Source organism: Haemaphysalis longicornis, unplaced genomic scaffold (genome assembly GCF_048455015.1).
Source record: "Haemaphysalis longicornis isolate Haplotype H1 unplaced genomic scaffold, Haemaphysalis longicornis Haplotype H1 scaffold_7, whole genome shotgun sequence".
In the NCBI taxonomy this organism is placed as follows: Eukaryota; Metazoa; Arthropoda; class Arachnida; order Ixodida; family Ixodidae; genus Haemaphysalis; species Haemaphysalis longicornis.
Window position 1 is genome coordinate 63405385 of NW_027526422.1, and position 21512 is coordinate 63426896.

The 21512-nt window shown below is 51.2% G+C and overlaps 1 protein-coding gene across 4 annotated transcripts in view; it reads left to right on the forward strand.

Moving 5' to 3' along the window:
- LOC144145808 (uncharacterized) overlaps positions 1-21512 on the forward strand; it is a 160413-nt gene that overhangs the window by 106240 nt on the left and 32661 nt on the right. For all 4 annotated transcript variants that reach the window (XM_077677563.1, XM_077677565.1, XM_077677564.1 and 1 more), the window contains exon 2: positions 2364-2605. In XM_077677563.1, coding sequence (XP_077533689.1) covers positions 2364-2605 — 242 coding nt within the window. The remainder of the gene's footprint in view (positions 1-2363; positions 2606-21512) is intronic.

Sequence of the window (21512 nt, forward strand, 5' to 3'; positions counted from 1 at the left end):
TTACCGCGATTTCTTCATTCTGTAAATACTGCCATCTTGTATACACTTACTACGTTATGACAGTGTCATAGAATTTCAGGTTGCATAGTATGAACTTGTTCCTCGCCGTAAGTTGTCTCCATGGTGCATGGATTTAACCTTGTGGAACAGTTGTTCTAAACGGCGAATTTGCCGAGGATCCCTTCTGGCCTTGAACAGGAGGAGCGCGAGGATGTTGATACGTTGAACATTAGCAAAGCAGTCTGCTTTGACGACGGTCACCCGTCTGCTAGCGAAAAAGCGCGCCTTTTGAGTGTCGGGCTTTGCTGCGCGCCGCAGTGTTGTGCTAAGGAGCAAACTTCACAGTGCAGGCTGTGCGGAAAAGTCAGAGCATACATTATATCATAAGGCAACTTTTTGTGTCACGCCCAAGTTCTACAGGCATAAAATATGCGGAATTGTTGTAAAATACCCTGTACAATGGTTCAAGACTTCGTTTGATAACCACTGTTTTCGACCATGCGGACGATATATCACCGTGACTCTGTTATGCCTACTTTAACTTTTGGGATACGTTGTCTATTATAGTGGGCAAATGTGCCACGCTGTGCTTAGAAACTTTGCCAAATTCTATTCAGAGGCGTAATGACGTGCTTTTAAGGTGGACGAAGTGGTTCTCTGTAAGGACTCTCCTTTTTTTCCTGTTCGATTTTGACTTTTGTTATGTGCAGTCGCTATATTTTAATTTCACTGGTTCTGATTTGCCCCAGTATTCGCCAGTTTCATGCAGTTAAAACTGTTTAATGTACCAACGAGGGTGAACTCTGTAGTGAAGAAACATGCAAACCCCGAAGTCTGTTGCCGCGGCTTAGGGTGCTTTAAGGTAGGCTTTCTTGCACATCAGCGCGCAGTGCGGTGAAGTAGCCTTGCCGGGAAAGCTGTGCGGCAATACTTAAAATGCGAGTTGGTTTCGACTCCGAGAACGTTTGTGCGGCACGGGGAGATTAAGGTTTCGCGCAGCCGCGGCTTATCTGGAAGGTCCTGGTTTACTCGGTTGAGGTAATGTTCTGCATAAACTAAATTTTGCTCTGCCTTAACGCTTTCGTTGGTTCTCTCCTGTAACGTTATCAGTTGTTTGTCGCTTGAGTTTACGTATTTTCAGAATACTGGCATTTAGTTGCCGTAAACGTAAGATTACGATCCCTTTACTGGTACCCTCAAGTAAAAGTAAATAAAAATATTGTAAACGGCGTTCTTATATTTAACGTGATCTAGCCTCCGAAGCACATTACAAGGAATGACGTTCATTACGGATTATCTAACTGCCGTTTCACTGTAATTCACTGTAATGCTGGACGCATTTTTCATTCAGGGTCAGAAAGCTAATGTAATGAGCAAAAATAGAAAATTTCCGTGTAATAACTTCACTTCATGGTTGATGGTGATTGCACGAGAGATTTGGCGCGGGGCGGCGTTCAGACACCTCCTTTCTTGTGTTGCTTTCGGCTCGAAATTCATCATACACTTTGACATTTCGAAAGCCTGCAATCTCGTTTGCTCGCTCAGTACAGCGCCTATTTTATCTACCTGGGTCGGAATTCTCAGTTTTGTTTATTTCACGTCCGTTTTGAGCGACCCCTGATTGGCTGAAAGCAGACTACCAGATAAGATGCAGCACATCCATTGGTCGGGGTCCTCGCAAGCGCAACTACGTCATGACTGTAACGGACGCCAAATGGACATTTTGGAAGCGCATACAACTCAGAATTCCGCCCCCTGGGAGCAGTGCATGAATTTGTTTAGGCGGCTAAAATTTGTGAGGTTTACCCTTTGCTTCGTCTCTGGGCAATCCAGAAGGTTTATGTCCTGGCCAAAGCCAAGTTTAATTATTCGTTTCCGTGTGCCGTATTTAAACGTGGACCATTTGTAGGTCGTGAGAAACGCACAAAAGTTTGTCGGTGGTTAATGTCGCCTGGTTTTCGCCACAGTAGGACTCCGTTAAAGCATCTCCATAATCAGTGGCGTATCATTAATTATTTTGCGTATCTCGAGTGCTCACTGAAGTACCCAATGCACTGCAAAGGAGCTGGAGGATACGTGGGGCAAGTGGGATGGGGTTACTAACGGAGCTGATTGAAAACAGCGTGTACTCTACCGTGCAAAGACACCACGTGCGTATACAGCGCGTGTTTTGCAGTCATACGGTTGCCTCGAATAGTTGGTTCTCCAGCATGGCACCGCTTTCATTTGGGGGCCTTCGTCTTTGTGCCACCCCTCTCCCGACACGTGGCAGCAGTTTGCCGACCGGTCCAGACGCTACTTCCTCTCTAATAAACTTTACTACGCCGGCCATCACTCAACCTGTTTCTCTTCTCTCTGCCCAGGTTGGAGAGCTCTTCGAGCGGTGGCTGCCGCCTGGCGCAGGGCAGCAACGGTGGTGCCAGCGGCGGCTGCGGAGGCGGCAGTGGCGGCCATGCCTCGGCAGCGGCCGCCGCCGTTGCTGCGGCGCGGCCCGTGGAGCTCGCCTTCCGTGGCCTGTCCGTGTCCTGCGGCACCAAGGCCATCCTGCAGGACGTCTCCGGGCTCGTCCGGCCCGGGGAGATGCTCGCCGTCATGGGACCCTCCGGTCAGTACTCCCTTTCCCTCCCTCTATATTCTCTGGGTCTCATGGAACACGGTCGGGCCACGGAGACAAAACGCATCTTCACGCAATTTGAGAGAAAAACAACAACAAAAAACCAACAAGTCTTCGGCAACTCACTTAGCTTCATTCCAGCCAGGAAAGACGCCTTTTTAAACGAAAAAAAGAAAAAAAAAACGCAAGGAATTAGGAAAAACTTTTAAATTTCGCGCTTAAGTGACGTAATATGGGCAGCAGTCACGCAGTAGAGGCCAGCACTGAAAAAACATATTTATCAGTATGTTAACTGCTTATTAGCATTCAAGTGATACTGGGCTTCCTCGATTATCAGTCCCGGATCGTCCGCGGACTGCCCGAGACTCGATCCGGCGCTCGATTTTCCTATGTATTCCTACGGGACTTCCGGTCCGAAGGTAGTCCTCGGACTCCCCGCGGACCGTCCAGGACTGGTAAATCGAGGATGCCCACTATCAAATGAAACTAGAGGCCCCACTACTATCGCACAATCATGCTTTTTGATGGTGGCTTTGGTTGCCGGCCGCCAGTAACACTACGGAAATCTTGGGACGGCTTCAAGACCTGGCGTGAAAGTGCGTATGCGTTGCCACTGCTCCGTCTGCTCTCCCCAAAAAATCTCGATTATTTGTTTTGAATTTTGCGATAAAGTTGGTATCATCGTCATCGAGATAAAGCGGTGGTTTTAATTAACCAAGCTTGTATTTTGTATTGATGGCTCATTTAAATAATGGCACTTTCGTCGGTAAAACCGAAGCACGCAGTGTATTCTTAGTTTGCTCGTGTCAGGTCGCGCAATTGTGGGCCTTGAGAAACCCAACTTATTCCTTGGAGTGCTTAGCAATATTTGTATGTTTCTCGGGCGATGCCTAAGGTTGATTGATTGATTGTAGGGTTAAACGCGCCGACGCATCGCAGGCGATGTGGCGCGCCGTAGTGGAGGGCTCCGGATTAATTTTGACCACCTGGGGATCTTTAACGTGCGCCGAAATCTCGTACACACGGGCGTTTTTTGCTTTTCGCCTCCATCAGAAAAGCGGCCGCCGTGGCCGGGAACCGAACCCCGCTTTCGTGCTCAGCAGCAGTACGCCTTAGCCACTGAGCCACCGCGGTGGGTGCGATGCCTAAAGTACTAAAGCTTGTTATTAATTCAGCACTAATCTTTGTTTCTCTCTCTCTTTCTCTTCTGCATCTCCACCAATCTTTCCGAGTAGCTCTGGTGCAGAAGCGCGCAGCTACCACCCCGTGACATTAATAAGCGGTTACACAACCTCAGGCTCCCTCGGTAGTCTGACGCCTGTCTCGTTGCTCGTATCGCCAGACATCTCGGTACCGTGGGGTATTGATTCAGGTTGAGTGTCTGGAAATTTCACAATAACTATAACGGTGTTCTGGCAATGTTAGGTCTGGTTATCGCATCCTCGGGATGAACTGGCGATCTCTGAAGGAAGATTGGACTGGGTTGCAGTTCTAGCCGTGATTCGCCGGGAGTTTGGAACAGAAACGAGAGCAGGCGGTATCTGAAGGCACATCTTGCGGAGATTAATATCTGCGTTTCCTGCAAGTAGTTTTCACCGTAATTGGATCTTCGATATATATATATATATATTTTCCCCCACAACCGACGCGACGTTCCCCGAGCTTCGGGAGGACTCAAGAAGCGCAAAATTCCCCACTCGTGTTTTCTTCGCCAAATGGGCCAGCCAGAAACATGATGCTACGGATTTTACCGTCTCGAAGCGAAAGTTCTTTTTTTTTTTGTTTTTTTTTTACTCTGGTAGAAAAGTTCAGTACCGCTGCGTTTATTGGCCGCTCCTAACTCTTCCGCTTGCATCTCCAGTTTCATTTTTGATCGTTTGTTTCTAGCGATCCTTCGAACGATACGTGCAACAATTTCACGTTAACTAGTATCGCGTTAAACACTGTTCACTCACTTCTCAGTTTTGGGTTTTGGTGAAAATAAGCCGCATGAATTCCCCCGAGAATCGGCGTGAAGTTGGCCTTTTATTTTGGCCGGATCTCCGACGGCGGCCCTTCGTCGGAGTCCCGGCTGTTGCGCCTCACGTGAATTTCGGAACTTGCCGCTGAACATTCTCCATGACTGGCAGGCCCGGATCGTTTCGTCCGCAGGCTTTCACATCTCTCCCAATGTGTACCGCTTAGCACGCGCTAAAACCCGCCGGCCATTTCCAACGCCAACGCTCGAGCTATGAACTCAAAGGAAATGCTGGGCGCCCGGAATGCGATGATAGCTCAATCGGATAGAGGCCGGTTTCATAACGCGAGGGAACCAGGTTTTTTTGACTACGGGAAGGGTTTTCTTTTTTCCCAATTGGCCGCACATGTTATTGTTACCCGCCACTGGGCTTTTGGGTGGCCCAGTGGTTAGGTTGCCGGTTTCACGGCGTGAAGGTCCGGGGTTCGACTCCGGGACCTCCAAACCATGTGTTCTCTTTTTTTGTTGTTGTTTTTTGAGGCGTTGAGGTTTTTTGGGGTGGCGGACGAACAAAGCTCGGCCTAAAGAGCTCTGCAGTTAAAAAAACATGTGCACAGGAACAACGGCAAGAGTGCCCCGCCCCCGTTCTTTTTTTTTAACCTTGGCGGCCAAAAATTCACTGCGCGACGCAACGATGTGTTGACTACACCCGCTACGCCGCTACCGTGGTTGGTACGCGTCAAGCTGCAAATCTGAATCGACCTTATGCTTACTGCCGGCCGGCTGTGACAAAGGAAATGGAGGAGAGCGAGAGGGGAAGAGCTAATCTCTTATGGAAAGCGCGCCGAGAACTCACACGATGTGCGACCTACGAAGACGCCGGCGTCCCGTCTTTCTTTTCCTCACTGGCGTCCACCGGTGGACCACCGCTGGAAGCCTTCGACGAAGAGCCGACAACGAGCGGGGTTTTCGCCACCACCGCCGCCGCCACGAAACCGGTGCTCGCGAAGAAAGGGGCTCCCCGCCGACAGCTCGCCTGGCGCGTGCGTGCGCGCGCGCCACCGGTGCGAACCTCATAATGGCGCAGTCTCGCGCGGACAATGCGGCGACGGCGAGTCGCAGGTGCGCCCAGCGAGGCGGGCGAAGTGTGTACGCCTGTCGGTGCGGCTAACGGGGTGATGTACGCGGCACAGCGGGTCCTCTCCCCTTTCTTCGGCCCTGGCTGGCCGTCTTTGAGTGCCTCGTGAGTGCCGTGCCTTCCGGAGAAGCCATTCTGTAGTAGCGACCGCGCGCGCCGCGGGAGGTTTGCGGCGAGCTTCCCCGCGTCGCGCCCGATTGCGCGGGAAAGTAGCCCTTCGGTGGCGGCGGCGCTTTCTGGAAAAAGGCTGCTGGACTTCGTGCTGCGAGGATAAGTAACGTCGCGGGCACCGCCGCCGCTGCCGTGGCAGACTCTGGTTCACGTGTTGACAGCTGAAGAGAAGGTTCTGCGACGGCCTGTGACCGACTGCCTCGCGTCGCAATCTTCTAAATCTTTCCCGACGTACAACTGTTGGAATGTAAAAAGGGAAGGAGCTGTTTTTTTTTTCTGTGAGGAGGAGGAGCAGTAAACTTAAAAGAAAAAGAGTATCAATTTACCCCGGTTCACTGGGGAAGACGAAAATAGAACGGACAGGAACAGCTGCAGGGACAGGGAAAAGCCTTTTTTGGAACGGTATAGCTTCAGTAATGAGCGACAACGAATAACCTAGACGCAGATGGGCATTAGCTTATAAACATGTCACTGGACGCCTTTTTTTTGTTCCACAGCGAGAAGTTCACTTCGTTTCATCCTAGGGAGTTACGTATAGTTAGTGAATTGTACATAGCCGGTACCATTTCTCCTGCGTTAGTACTGGCTTTCACGCGGCCATCACAGCCCTTTTGCCGTTACACTTGATGTCGCACTATAAGATTATATAATCGCCCTTGTCTCCAGGGGATGTGATCGTGCCCTTTTCGTTTCAAAGCAATATAAACTGAAGACAAAATGTAAACGCGTATGAGAGAGAGGGAGAGATTGGTTATTGGAACAGTTAGCTCGAATCCAAAATGGAGCTAGCTACTCAAAATTCAGAGTATTGAAACGGTATAGCTACAGTGCTTAAAAGCCATTAGGTAAGACTATGCGTTGAAAAGGACGTACGGATGGGTCGTGTGTGTCCTTGTAAATGCATTTTAGCTCGGGGGATCAGTGGGCTCAGATGGTCAGAGGTGTCAAATTTGGTCAGAGAGGGAGAGAGAGAGAGAGAGAACAAACTTTATTGTCGGAGAGGTGTGCTGGAAGCGGCGTATTCCTCTTGCTTTCACGCATACAAGGCGGTGGCAAGCGCTTCAATACTTGCGCGTTTCTTGTCTTGGGGCGATTCTTCGGCGTTTCCCTTCACTCCAACCTTAGTATTCTCGCACCTTGGCTTTTTACGTGCAGCACCAACGCCGGCTCGTATAACTTGCGTTCGACTGTGCCTATCCCCGTTAAAGAAGTTGGTTGTGTCCGTTGCCGTACATTTGTTCTCGCCATGTTGTGTGGAAAACCAGATCACTCACAATGGCGGTATCGTCGCCGGTTGATTTATTCTCTGCTAACGGCTTCCTTTCATCTTAAGCGCGCGCCACTTAATCACAGGGTCCGCTAAACGCTGCGCGGCTTTCGTCTCGTGTAGCTTACTTCGCTTCGCCGCCTCTTCGCGCACGGAGTAAAAAATTTACTCGCGTACGGCGCAGCCTTGTGAATGAAAGCGAATGGGTGAAGTCACTCCGGGACATGAGAGGAGGGCTTCGCGGCAAAACGTGGGAGAGTGCAGGAGAGGCACGCGGGGTGGTGCGGCACTGGAAGTCTGGCGTGGTCTTTTTTTTTTCTTTCTTTCTTTAACTTTTCTTCTCGTCTTCTTTCCCACCTAAAACTCTTTGGGTGGCCGACTTCAAGGCACCGGCGAAGTCGTGCTTCTTTATGTCGCCGTTGGAGTGCAGTTGATCCCCGGAGTGTTTTTTTTTTTTTTTTTTTGTGGGTGTATGTATATGTTCTACGCTGATGTTCACTCTGGCATCATTTTTTGTACTTTTTTATCGTTCTATGTATAAAAAAACGAATCAACCAGCGCGCCTTTTTCTGGGGGAGGAGGTGTGTGGCGGCGTGTTCCGTGATGACGTCATGCTTTCCACTGCCGGATGAGCGGGCCCGTCTCGCTGACGTCAGCATCCGGTTTACGTGACTTGCGGGAGTGTCTCGTGTTACGAACGGGGCCGACCCTTTGCCTGGCAGGCGTGGATTAGCGACGCTCGTTTTCTAAATATAGACGGGAGGCCACGTGGGTTCTTTTTTAAAGCGAGGGGTAGCTGCGTGTGTGACAGAGAACGATCTCGTGTGGTTGGATGGAGCAATATCGTCGCTTGTAGACTCAAAGAGCGAGTACATCTTGTTCCGATTCTAATTTCCGGCCTAGATGTTGGATTATTTTGCCGTATTACCGTGGTAGGCTGCTGCTAATAATTTTTCGGTGGTACAGTAGGTTTGAATGGGTTTATTGGTAGTGGAATTGCAACCACTTTGGCGATGAAATTTAACATTGCAGACAACGCTAATCTCAGACTTTGGGAGACCACTTAATTGTAATTGAGGAACGATTGGTATTGTAGTTTATTTGTTAGCTGTGAACAGGTGACAAGGTATACAGAGGGAGGCTGCACCACGTTATGGCGTACAGAAGGTAATCGCAGGCTCTCAAAACGAAGTTAAGTTGAAGTACGAAACCCCGTAATCTAACAACTCTAAGGTATGTACGAACACTGTAGATATCGCTAACAGATTTGAAAGCGCTGCACTAAGTTAGCACGAAAAGTATGGGGTAACACGAAAAGTTGGTGTCCCTTCGAAAGGTAATGAAAGCTCGCATGGCAGTTTTCTACACCGAAGGCGCACCCGAAGGACGACGATATTAAAAAAGAAAAGAAAAAATGGCAGTCGTAGATACGATTGAGGGCACATCCAAAAAACTCTTAAGTTAACAGCCCCGTTGTTGCTGGCGAGGGGAGCCGAAAAGGAGAGTTCGACGCCCTACCACGAGTGAAGGACCTTTGTACTGTGGTAGAAGTTGCCACATACGGGTTGCCAGTTGGATGCCTTGGAGGCAGCGCGCAAATTAAAGCAGAAGAATACACAATCTCATCCTAAACTCGCTGTACCGAATATTCGCTGTATCGAAAATTCGCTGTATCGAATACCCGCATATCGAATACCCGCTATATCGAAAACTCGTTTTACCGAAGGCGGCGACCCTTGGCCCTTATTCTGTCTCGCGCGATAGTTCGGGATGCCACAGCGAATAAACCGTGGGTAAGTAGGGTCGAAAAAAAGGACTCGTTCGAGAGTTTCGCGCGCAGTTTAAATATAGACTACTCACAGCCAAAAATGCGCGCCCCGCGCTATCTCGACCTCACAACTGTTTCTTCCGCTGCAACGACAGCTTGCAAAGCGGCATGAAAGGAAAAATGTACATGCAGTATTTATATCTCGCGTCTGACGGGTGGGACAGCACCCAAAGCAGAAGGGGGCAGGAAAAATAGGAAAAATAGAAATCACATATTCCAACTGCCGTCGTAATAACGGAAACTCGCGTTTCGTTAAAACGTAAAAAAAAAAAAACCGTTAAAGTATCCGCCGTGCGTTGCGGCTAACAGAAGGCCGCCCAGCTCGGCAGAGCTCCAGACTTCAGGGCGAGGGCGTCGAGAGTTCGAATACCGAATCCGCCTGTCTGCGGAAACAAAGGGAGAGGAGGTAAAAATCTAGGTCACTTCCCTCCCCCCCCCTCTTTTTTTTCTCCCCGTGCAGCGAAAGTCAGCTGCGTCATCGCAGTGTCGGTCCCTCTTACGCGCCGACAGCGCGGACGAAATGGGAAAAGAAACGTTCCCTCCCCCAGTTTTATTTTCTCTTAAGCCGGGAGTAAAATCAGGACTCGAAGTACACACACACAGTTTCTATAGACACAACAGCAGCGGCGCGCAAACTCTCAGGCACAAACGCGTGCACACAACCACGCCGACGAAATTCGGCACACCCGCGTCCCTCTCTATCCCTCCCCATCCTCTACCGCTGGGCGTGTGCTGGCATCTATTTTCTTTATGCGGACCGTTTATCCGTCACCGCTTCTTCCTGTATATAAGGCCGCGCGTGTGCGCGCAGGCGGCATCTTGCTCGCGCGCACGCGCGCGTATTACCGTTGTTCATCTCTGCGAGAAGAGGGAGACGGGAGGACGGGGTCGCTGTCGTTATTTTTGTTTCCCTGTTTTGGCGCGTCCGATAGCGGCGTGGCACTTTCGCCTTCGAAAGCGCCCGCGCGCAGCCGCCGCTGCTCGACCTGATTCTCAAACCGTGGGGCGGCCTGCCCCCCGCTCGGGGTGCGCAGAAAGTGAACGGAACCTTTTCTTCTCCTTCTGCGCATGCTCCCCCCTACTATCACCTCTATCGGGGGCACCTACTGTTATTTTTTGCTTCCTCGTCTACCAAGGAGGAGCTGGGGGGAAAGCACCACAGTACAAAGGAGGAGGAGGAGGGGGGGGGGGGGTAGCGGGCTGAGGCAAGGCAGGACGAGCTACACGGCACGCGTGCTACGATGCACTGCATACCCCGTCAGCTAGGCGCCAGTCTTGGAGACGGACCCGCGGGCAACAAAAGCCCGTCTGTTCGCTTTTTTTTTCTATTCTCGTGGCACATTCCACTCAGTTGAGTGCGCGACAAGACGGGAGGAGCAGCTAGGGACAACTTGCGGGGTGCTAGGGACAGCGTTCCGGGATGGATTAAACTGTTTCGCCGCGAGCTTTGGTAAGATACGTGTCGGTTTTTTTCTTTTCTTTTTTGTATCGAGCGGGCTTATATCGTAAGTGTAGGTATCGAAGAAGAGTGAACGCGACCCGTGTCGGGGTGCGCGCGCGAGCTTAGGGGGAAGAGCAAGAAGTGAAAGATCGGAACAGTCTTGACGAGGAAGCCTTCAGCTCCGTCAGCCCGTCCCGCCAGACAGATGGCTGGCGGGCGACAGCCTGACGGCGGAGCGAGGTCGAGCGAGGTAAGGGAGGAAGAATGCTCGAAATTGAATAAACACCGAGTGTCGAGCGCTTGACGCTGCGGGAGGGAGGAAGAAACCGTGTATGGCCCCGGCAGGTCGAAGAACGGGGCCTTTGTTGTGCATATGCCACTCCCTAATCAAAAGGGGCCGCCAAGTTGGCAGGGGGAACGTGACGGAGGGGAGGGCTCCGTCAGAAGAGGGAAAGTTAGGAAAGCGTATACAATTAAACACATCGCCGGCGTAGTTCAACCCAAAGTTTTTTCCGGCACACTTTCTACCTGTAACGTGCGTCAACTTCCGCGTTTCTTCAGTCCCCCTTGAATGGCCTGCAGCGTAGCCTGCCGCAAGCCCAACTCGCTACTTGCTTATTCATTTTCAGCCGTACCTCTCCGTCGGGTCCTCCGTATTTCTATTTAGTCCTTGGTTTCACTTGTTCGTGCTTCACTGCTGATGCTCTATCTTCGACATTCCCTGTCACGCTGTAAGAAACTAGCGTTTAGCTATTTTTTTGTTTTTTGTGCCAGGACTGTTCGTTCTAGTTGGTAACCGTGCAGTTTGAAACCTCATCAGATTTAGCTCTCATAAAAATTCCCCGTGCTCCACTTTGGCAGTCTCTCGCTCTCTCTCTCGAGGCGGCACGCCCCTTTCAGGTATACGGATAGGGGAACAAGGGAAAACAGCCGGCCGAGATTCGGGTCACTTTCCCTTTCTTCGTACTTTCCCCGCCGTTACGGGACGTCTGCTTGTGTTCACCCAAAGCGGGACATCGCGCGTGCTGAGCGTGGCATATGGTCTTCTTCCGCGTGCCTCCTTACCCTGTAGGAAAGGCTCTGTTGTTGTTTATACATGCTTTTTGCACCGGGGGCGAACGCCTGCTATGCTCCCCTCCCCGTCGACCTGATTCTCAGGATGGCGGCTCTTACTGGCTCCGAGGTCCGATTTCCGCGCACCCCTCCGTCCCATCATCCCGCTCCTTATAGCCTTCGGTCCTCGTGTAAGCCATCGTCGTTCGTTCGGTGTCTTAATCCGACCGTCCCCTCAACTTTATATGAGCCTTCACGATGTCCGGCACCGCCGCCTAACCTTTGCCTTTAACCTCAGTTGCGGGCGTGCGCGCTTTCGCCAGGGACGAGCTACATGCAGTTATGCACCGGTATCTGCCGGGCTTGCCCGTCTTCCTCGTCGGCGTATCGCTGACACGTGCGCCTAAAAGCTGTTTGCTCTTCTTTGCGCGTCACCCGTAATCAGATCGATAAAAGCTCATCTTAGCGCTGGCTTCTGTGTGATTTTCATGCCCCGTCGTGATCTCTGCTACCACACGCGTGGCTGTAGCGAGACATTTATCTGCAAGTACGTACGCACGTACAGTCTTTGTCAAAATTTTCTTGACCAAGCCAAAAATGCACAGCCCCAAAGAAGTCAATGTACAAGCTTACTTCTCGAGCAAGGATGAAGCGTTTCTTGCTAGAAGCTGGAGACAACACGTTTGTTTCTTTCGGTCGCGAAGTGTTTTGGCTACAGTTAAACGTTAAGCTTTTACTATGAATTCTTTGTAGCCCAAAACGTTTAGTGTGGCCAAGAAAATTCTGAAAAATACTGTACATTGATTGATCATATACATGGATTTAACGCGCCGACGCAACGCAGGCGATGAGGCGCGCCGTAGTGGAGGGCTCGGGATTAGTTTTGACCACCTGGGGATCTTTAATGTGCCCCGAAATCACGTGCACTTAGGCGTTTTTGCTTTTCGCCTGCATCAGAAAAGCGACCACCGCGGCCAGGAATCGAACCCGCGAACTCGTGCTCAGCAGCGCAACGCCTTAGCCACTGAGCCCCCGCAGCGGGTGACAAAGACTGTACATAAGTCACGAAGTCCCTCTTCCTCGTCTTTGTCGCCCTCGTTGCTAGGCAACACTCAGGATGGTTGGTGTGGGGCGCTGCATGCAGGCGAAAGTGTTCGAAGCCCGTCGTCTGCTACTGTGCTTAACCAGGCGGCGCTCCCCCACGCTCGAGCGCTACTACTCGCATTCACATCGTTGAAACGACTGTCAAGGTTACGCGTCATTATATATGCCCTAGCCCTGAAGATTCGCCTCGCAGGTGTGGGAAGCTTGGCTATCAAACTTGGCACAGCCCCAATAATGAGGTCAGCTGCACAGCTGTATCTAATTGTGCTGCCCTGAAGTGGGGTAACATATACCAGAAGTAATTAGACGAACAGTACTATAAACAATTAGATGGATGATAAGACAGTAACTACATAAACAATTACGGCAGAAATGAGAAAGTGAAACGAACCTCCAATTTTCTTTTCTTTTTTTTTTCAAAAGAGATGCTAAACATAGGTTAACCTTTTCTTTTTCGTTTAATATCCTCCTGTGCTTGTCCGAGCGGTGACTGCGCAAATTTGGTTGGCAACCGGCGCACCCATGGACGCGGCGGAGGCTGGGAAAGGCTCTGTCGACTGGGGGAAGCGAAATTGGCTCGGGTGCAATGCGGTGAAGAGGAGAACTGGGGACGCGATCGCGGAGAGCGAAAACCAATTAGCCGCGGTAGATGATTCCACGCTGCTTAGTTTGGCATTTGTTTATGGTTTGGCGGGAGGGGGGAGGGGGGCGGACTGCGCGTACAGGATTGTCAGTTGGCCTAGTTTCCACAGTGCGCAGCTTACGCGATTCAATTACCGCGCTTTGTGCTTGCCTGCTCAGCTGCCGTTGATTTATCGCCGCTTGCTTTATGTTATGGCGCCGTTTTCGAACGAGGAATACTTGTTTCGAATACGCGGCATGCAACTTGGGCCGCAGACCAGTCTGCTGCCTATTCCACTGGCAGTCAGTGAGCGCGTGTCTTGACTGTCGTTTGTGCGGTTTAACCATGTTGTCGTCTGGAGCTCAGTGTGACGTCATCGCGTGTGTTCACAGGATGTCCCTCCGCCGCGCTGCCAGGCCATTCATAAAGAGGAGGATGCGATAGGGTGACACCCAAATGTCTATTGAGTCGAGTGGGGATGTCATAGAAGGCAGAGAGAAAGCAGTTTTACTCTCTCCTAGAGAGAGTACCTAGAGAGAGCAGAACTGCTTGACTAAAATGCCGGATACCTAAAGCTAGGATGCAGGATGGGAGCCGGTGTACGAGACGTACAGTTGTTACCATACTTAACCGCAACAAAACTGAAGCCGTATGGCTGGCCCTCACCTAGCAAGGTACCAGGTTAAGTGTGCAGCCAAGGAAGAACGTTTGCAGTGTAAATCTGGCTGCAGAGTTTTGTGAGAGCGGCCAAGAGCAGCGTCTTTGCCTTGCACGTTTTGTCGGTCGCTCGTGACACGTTGGATTGCGTGAAGGCCCGAAGATGTCACGGACAACCAACACTTACCGACAGAATCGTTTTCACGAATTTCGCGCTCAGCACCGGTCGTAAGAGGACACACAAAAACAGAAAGGGACCACCTGAAAAACATTTTTCAGGTGGTCTTTGCTTTGTTTGGGTTTTTTACTGGCTGTCGCAAAATAGGCAGGGGCGCATCTAAAGCCCCTGCAGGACGTGGTAGCTTCTCCGCACTGATCCGGCGTAGTTGTTGCGGCACTGCGGTTTTTTCTTGAAGCGCAGTGTTCGGAACCGGGGCTACCTGAGAGGCGAAAGGGCAGTTTTTGGACCACAACGTGCGTTCATCATAGAATATGAAGAATATGCATAAAAGATGGCGTTACGGTTTTGGCGAGAGGGCAGGCCCGATATTGCACAGTGACCTGCCTTCTTTTGTCCTGTGAAGGTTTTTACGGGGGTGGCTGATGTGACTGAAATGTGGCGTGGTAAAATTCTTCGGCGTTCATAGAATACTGTAAAGTTCTGGGGCGGTATTCTCGAGTTTTGTCCCTTTTGCGTCCCTTTCAAAAGTGTCCCTTTTGGCAAGCCCTGATTGGCTAAAAGCAAACAATCGGAAGTGACGTAACGCAAGCGCGGCAGACATACTTGCCAACCCCCACTGCTTAACCGGAAGTACGTCACGATGAAAGGGACGCAAAAGGGACGTTTTCAAAAGGGACAGGTACGGGAATACCGCCCCTGAATTGTGCTATCCGGATTGAAATAAAATATAAAATTCCCGGTTTTTAACAGCAGCACTGTTTAAGTTTTAGTTCCGCTGTCGAGCATTGCCAGAAAACTCCAGTCGAGCGCATGTGGACGTGCGCCACGTGATGAGCTCGCAAAAAAAAAAAATACCTAGAGAAAGTACCGAGCGTGTGTGAGCGCGCACCCCGTGAGGAGCTCCCGGAGCCGGCCGGCTCGACCTTGCAGAACACTCTGCCCAGCGTTCGTGACGTGATCTCTAGCGCACTGTTCTCCTCGCCAGTTCACGTGCGTTAGCGCCTCAAGTGGGAAGCGCAGAGACAGTTCGCGCTACAGACGCCGATTTTGCGAAGCCGGTTGCCTTCGTTTCGAGCGCGTGCTAACGCGGTCCACTTTTGGAGATATGTGAAAGGCTGCGGACAAAGCGATCCGAGCCTGCCAGTCACGGATAACTTTTTTCAGCGGCAAGTTTGGAAATCCGTGGGAGGTGCAACAGCAGGGTCCCCGACGAAGGGAGAGGGGCCGCCAGCTTTGCTGTTTCTCCAGCCTTGCACCGCTAGTGCAGGCTGCGTCAATTTTTATGTTTGAGACGCGAACTGAATTCGCGCTCTTATTTTGCCTTTACCTCTGAGTGAAAAACCCCCGCAGAAAAAAAAAAAAAAGTGGCAGCGCTCACTTAAGTTTTACGAAAAATTTAGTCAGGACGCGTCGCTGACAGGCGGATCACTCCAAGCATTGTTAAACCTCAACTTTATATTAGCTTGCTGGGTGCTTGTTTTCTCTGATCGACATTCATCGCTCAATTTATTCGAGGTGGTTGAAGGATACTCTAAGTTTTATTTATTTATTTATTTTTCATTTATCTACTGTGGATCCAGGGCGCTTTGCGGCGTAACTTTATTAAGCAACACTGCGTCATCTGGCGTTGATAGCTCTCCGCTTCTGCCATTTTTTTTTCTCCACCGTGTTTCAAGGACATCTTCACTGATTTTCTCCACCGTGTTTCAAGGGCATCTTCAGGGATTCAATAAGCGTTTTTTCCCAGCGTCTTCGTTTTTTTTTTTTTTTCGGTGACGTGCTTCCTCTCTTAGCAACCGTACACTGACCAGTGCTTCTATTTTTCTCCCGTTCATCTTCTCTAGCGCGTAAGCGCGCATACACGGTGGCCTTGCAGCATACTCACTCACATCCTCGTGAATGGAAAACGATTTTTTAAAGGCCGATTCTTCAGCCGACAGGCCGTTACTCCGTTTCCTTTTTTTGTGTGTGTGTGTCGCATTTTCAAATTTTCGTGTTACGCAGTCTGCGTGTCATTCATGACGCTCCCAGGGTTGCCTCCTCCGCTTACAGAAGCACCGTGGCCTAGTTTTCCCGTTAAAAAAATGTTCTCACCCTTTATTCCGTCGCGCGCACTCTTCCCTTCACCCCCCCCCCCCCCTTCCCGTTTCCCTTTGCCCCCAAATTTTCATCGATTCTAAACTTCTTTGAACTTTTCCCTCTCGCTGTGTCGCTTGGTCCGAAGGACGACCTTGCGCCGTTTTCAGAGATGCGCGAATCGGTTGAAGGCTTTCCTTTCTGGTGGAGCCGATTGCGAGCTGCGCCACAAAACTCGCTCCAGTCGCGATCCAAGGTTGCCTGCCCTTTGAGGGCCGCGCTGACGGACAGACCAGCCGCTGTTTCGGGGGGCCGGCATCCTGTGTTCAAGGTTTTCTAAAAAATGGGATTCTGAAGCTGAGATTTTTTTGTATACGCGCCCCCTTATTTTTCGTATTTGTTTCCGCCCTTGTCCCCGGATAGGGAGAATGGAAAAATTGGAAGGGGTGCCTGGCAATGTTGGGCGAAAAAAAAGCGGGGAAACTGGAAGCGGCGTATCAAGGCCGCCAGATGGGGGGACGTACCAGAGAACGAGGTCAAATAACGAATTCTCAAGGGCGGACGGAACACGCTTTGACGCAGGCGCGTGCGGAGAAAGTTCGTGAAAAATGAGTCGCAGCTGTCTTCTTTGCTTTTGCTTTTTATGCGCCGTCTTCAGGCAGCTCTCGATGAGTCCGCCGGTGCAGCCGGCGATTGTTCTGGCACCCTTTCTAGTTCGCAGCCTGTCGTTGTCTGATACGGTGTTCGTTTTTTTGTGTGCGTGTAAAGCGTGCATGCAAGTATCAAACGTTACCCCTTGTGTGGCTTCCTGACGCCGTCCTGGCGCGTCCGGCTTGAGCTGGTTTAAAGCACGTGACCTACCGTCGTCATCGGCGTTAGGATCCTAGTACACTGTACTGTCACTGAGCACTAAGAGCCTTGACCAATCGCTTGTGGAGGTAGGCCTAACGTTAAGCCTAATCGCGCGAAGCAGCGTCTAACTCATTGACGACGTTAGGCCTAACGGCAGGCTGGTGCATGCCCGCGCCCCCCTCGCTGCCCTGACGGCTTTTCCGGATAACTGGCCATAATTTAGTTAAGGCCACACATTAAGACGCCCGCTTATCAAAATTTCGGCGTTTAGTTAACGGTACATATTTGGTCTAAATCCGTGGCCCTATAAGCGCAGGCGCAGATAGCGTCAAGCTGCATTTGAATCCGTAGCCGATGCTTCAGCTTGGCCTAACGGCGCAGATTTGGAGCACGTCTCTCATCTCCCCGCCGCTCACATTCATCGCGCTAGCCTACGCTTGAGCTAGCTGCGCTGTAGCGCGCGGAGAGTGGCTCCCATTTATCTCCATACGAGGAGCAGCGTGTTGTTTCAAGGCGTCATCAATCAGCGACCGAGAGGGCCCGCTGAACAAACTCTCCGTGTTCAACAACTGGTTCTTCGCCCGCAGTCCCTGGCCTTTGCGTCACCCAGCTGTGCCACGCAACGCGCACGAACCACGCCTTACGTACTACAGGAGGCCGATCCCTTGACCTACTGTATCTACGCGTGCTTGGGGATTTTTTTTTTTTTTGTCGTCTGCGAAACTCTTTCGTTCGCCAAGTGTGTACGCACTACGCGTTCACGTTGACGGAGGGAGAGCGGAGCTGGTCTAGGCACGTTCCGTGAGGCGCAGTGCAGTGCAAATAAACGAGCCCGGCTGACAGATGCTGACATAACCAAGATGTCGACGTAATTTTTTGCTACCCATTCTTTCCCCCAACAGAGCGCGGAGTAGTAGCCTGATGGTTTTGCGACTAATTGGGTATTTTTTTTTTTTCGCAGCCGCACATGCTGTGCAGAAAGAGTCGTACACACTTTTAACGAGGTACCGGTTATAACGAAGTCAGTATCCTGCTCCGAGGACATCGTTATGGCGAGGGTTTTCTATGTCTGGAAAGGAGAATTTTGGAGTTGTATGGAAACGAATAAAATTTAAAATTCACGCCCAAGGTTGGATCTCAACGCGAACCACGGAAAGAAAGATTAGGGTAGGAAACGAACGTCTTGGATCAGGTAGCATACCCAGAAAAGGTGGGGGGAGACATTTAGCGCATTTTATTAAAGTAGTTGGGTTGGGCTGAGCGTCGCATGCAAAGAACTGACAACCCGTACACCACCAGTGTAACAGAATGGCTACCTCTAAAGACGGGCTAAGGCCCAAATTTTAAAACCTTCCTTACGTTACTAAGGTCGCCTTAGAACTCGCAAGGAGGCCTTAGTTCAATTTTGGAACGTTCCCTACTGAGGCTTCCTTACGAAACGCTCCCTTGATGTCTCCTTACTGCAAGGTCGCTCGCGGGCTACCTTGATGCGACCTTACCCCCCCTCTTTCAACTGGACGCACACTTCTCCGCAGCACACTTCTCCGCAGGCCGACACGACGGCGACGACGACGCGACGGCGACGCCGACGAGTCGCCAAACCATCGGCCAACTGCCGAGTTGACCGACCGCGCCGGGTTGACCGAGTTGACCGACGCGTCCGGACGCGTCGTCGGGAATCGACCGAGAAGCGAAAACTGCTCCCCGACAACATTCGTGCCGCAATGAATGCGGCTCTATTTTGATAGTTTCTGGAGTGTAATAAACTCAGTAACGTCCACGAAGCCCATACAACTCAACACTAGCGCTAATGCAATCCGTATTTTGGCGTTCGAGGCTTCGGCCGTGCTCTTCGGCGACGCCGCTACCCCGGAGCTGCAACCTGCAAATGCGTGTGCGATCGGCTCGCCTGTAGAAAATGTAAGGTCAGTTTCGTGCAGAAGAGTTACGTAGGGTAATTTGGGCAGCAACATCGGCCAAGGTTTTTCATGTGAAAAGTAAAACCAAAGTACAGCAAGCACTATCCCCGCAGTGGGAAATCGCAGTCGCAGCCGGCAGCCGTGCACACACATTATTGCGAGCGCTTTCGCGAAGCAGCGGAGTTGATGGCGATAAGCTATTGTGGGGGCTTCGGGGAACGTTGCTGTGCAAGCGCTATTTAAGAAATTTCAGTTTACCAGCCAGGAATTGTGTAAACCAGGTAGTAAACACCGACGTATGACACGGAAGGATGGGCCTCCATCCTCCACCCAGGCTATTTCGCACCGAAGCACCATTTGGGCAGTGGCGCAGTGCTCTCGCGCGTCGCGTCGCGCCCGTGCGCTGAAGTTATGGGTTCAATTCCCGGCGGGGTGAGATGTTTTTTTTTTTTTTTTTTGCGCGCGCGTGTGTGTGAGCGGTTGTTTAGAGGGTATGGTTTGCGCATCCAATTTGGGAATAGCGTGATTTTGAGAAGCAACCTCGTCAACGTTTCGCAGCCCACAGTCAGCAATGGGCTCTGGGTAGTTACGCAGGCGGTGTGCTTGCGCCTGTTCCCGAAGTACGTCGGCTACCAAACGCAACGAAGAGGAAACGCTTATGACGCGGAGTTGTTTTACATCACGCGGGCACACGTTGGGCATGCTGTTGTATTCGTCGCAAAGTCGCTTCCACACTTTAGGCTTTAGGTTTCGCGTGCAGCGACATGGCGTTGCTCTTGTTGCACTCTACAAAGTTTTTGTATTTTCGTACCAGTTCTTGGAGAAGTTCTTTTTTTCTTCTTCTGTGTAATACACTTTCCCGGGCATGGTTAGACTGGCGCTATGCTCGAACAAAACGTTGGCTCGCACGTTTCGACGCTAAATGCGATGTTGACAAAAATCAACGTGAGACTGTTGCCAGACTAGGTTTGACTTACAAGCAACTGCAGTAACCGACCGGTACAACTTGTTTCAAGAACTGCGCAATACGCAAACATTAAATATATATGCCCGTATAAATGTAAAACACGACAAATTACATGCCTATCACGGCTAATGAAGGCACATTTTAAGAACAAATTGCGCTTACCCTCGCACCCATGTGCACGAATGTCTTCCTTGACGGGAGTAAGGGCGCCCTTTGGTAAGGAAGGTTGAGGGAGGCTTTAAAAATGAGAATCGGAGCTGCAAGGTCGCCTCACTGTAAGGGAGCATGAAGGGCTCCTTCAGTAAGGTGAGGAAATGGGGTAAGGTAAGGAAGGTTTTAAAATTTGGGCCTAAGAGTAGACAAATAATTCGATAAACTGATGAGGCACAGAAATTGGGTGGCAAAGAACGGATTCGGATAGCGTATGGTAGGGGCATTTGGAAGGGTATGAGAGAGGTTTCCGTCGTGCTCATTCTTTTCTAAATCTGAAGTACGCCTCGTGCCTTTGGTGGCTGTTTTCTAGAGGCATTTTCGAAACTCTTTCTCACGTCTTCGATCTTACTTTCATCTTGCCATCGCAAATGCATGCGCGCGAGATATGCCTGCCGAATTTAAGGGTGCTATGTGAGTACCATTTTTTTTCTTTATCCAATATTTGATAGGGCGCTCTAGTAGGAGCCCTTCCAATCACGACCCACACGGCCGTAAATGAATCCGTCCTGGTCATTACTAACTTTCAATCGAATGGCCCCCACTTGGCCCCGTTGATTTTATGAAAAGTGCCGGAAAAAAAAAAAATTCGCCCAAGGCACGTCGTGTTCGCACAAGTTTTCCACGTCGTCTCTGTATATCACGCATTTGTCTTCCTCGCGTTTAGCGGTAGGAGAGAGTGATATAGAGAAGCTCAAGAAACAAAATAAAGAAAGCGACTTTTCAGCGTCGATTTGGAACATCGGGATGCACCGCTCGTCAGAATGCCCGCAAACGAACAGGGGGTAAGGGCGACAGTAGGAGGAAGACGGGGGCGCGCGTCGGACGCTGGCGCCGAGACGCACCACGGCGAGGCCCTCCTGCGTGCTTGGCAGCCGGCTTCTTCCTTGGCGGCGGCGGCGGCAGCACGCGAGAAGCGGCGATAAGCCTAGAAGCGGGTCAAGGACGGAGCCTCCGCCGCCGCCAGGCCTCCCCACTTCCCCCATCTGCGGGGGAGACGCGCCGCCCCAAAGACAAAAGTGCGCCGGCAATGGGAGGGGGGGTACCACCACCGCCGCCGCCGCCACCACCTCCAAAACACGCCGGCGGCTGAGCTGGTTGGAGAAGAGACCGTCGGCTGTTTGGACGCGTGTGCGGTGCCGGGCGCCTTCGTTTGCGCGGTGGAGGCACGCATCTGCGGCGGTTGCCGACCTCGTTCCGTCCTCCTCCTCCTCCTCCTCATCTCATCTTCTCTTCCACCTCCATCTTCCGCCGTGGCACCCGTTCATGCTCGCGCCGCTTTCAAGAGGGCCGCTCCCTCCGACAAATCCCGCGACATTTCCTGCTCCACCACGAAATCTGACTCGTGTTCACACTGGTGTTCACACATGCAGCGGTTTCGGCTGCCGCTGGTAGCTTGCGTAATTGTAATGGGAATGTGGGGCTTTGTTGCGATGCGCGGAGTTTGTTTTGCCG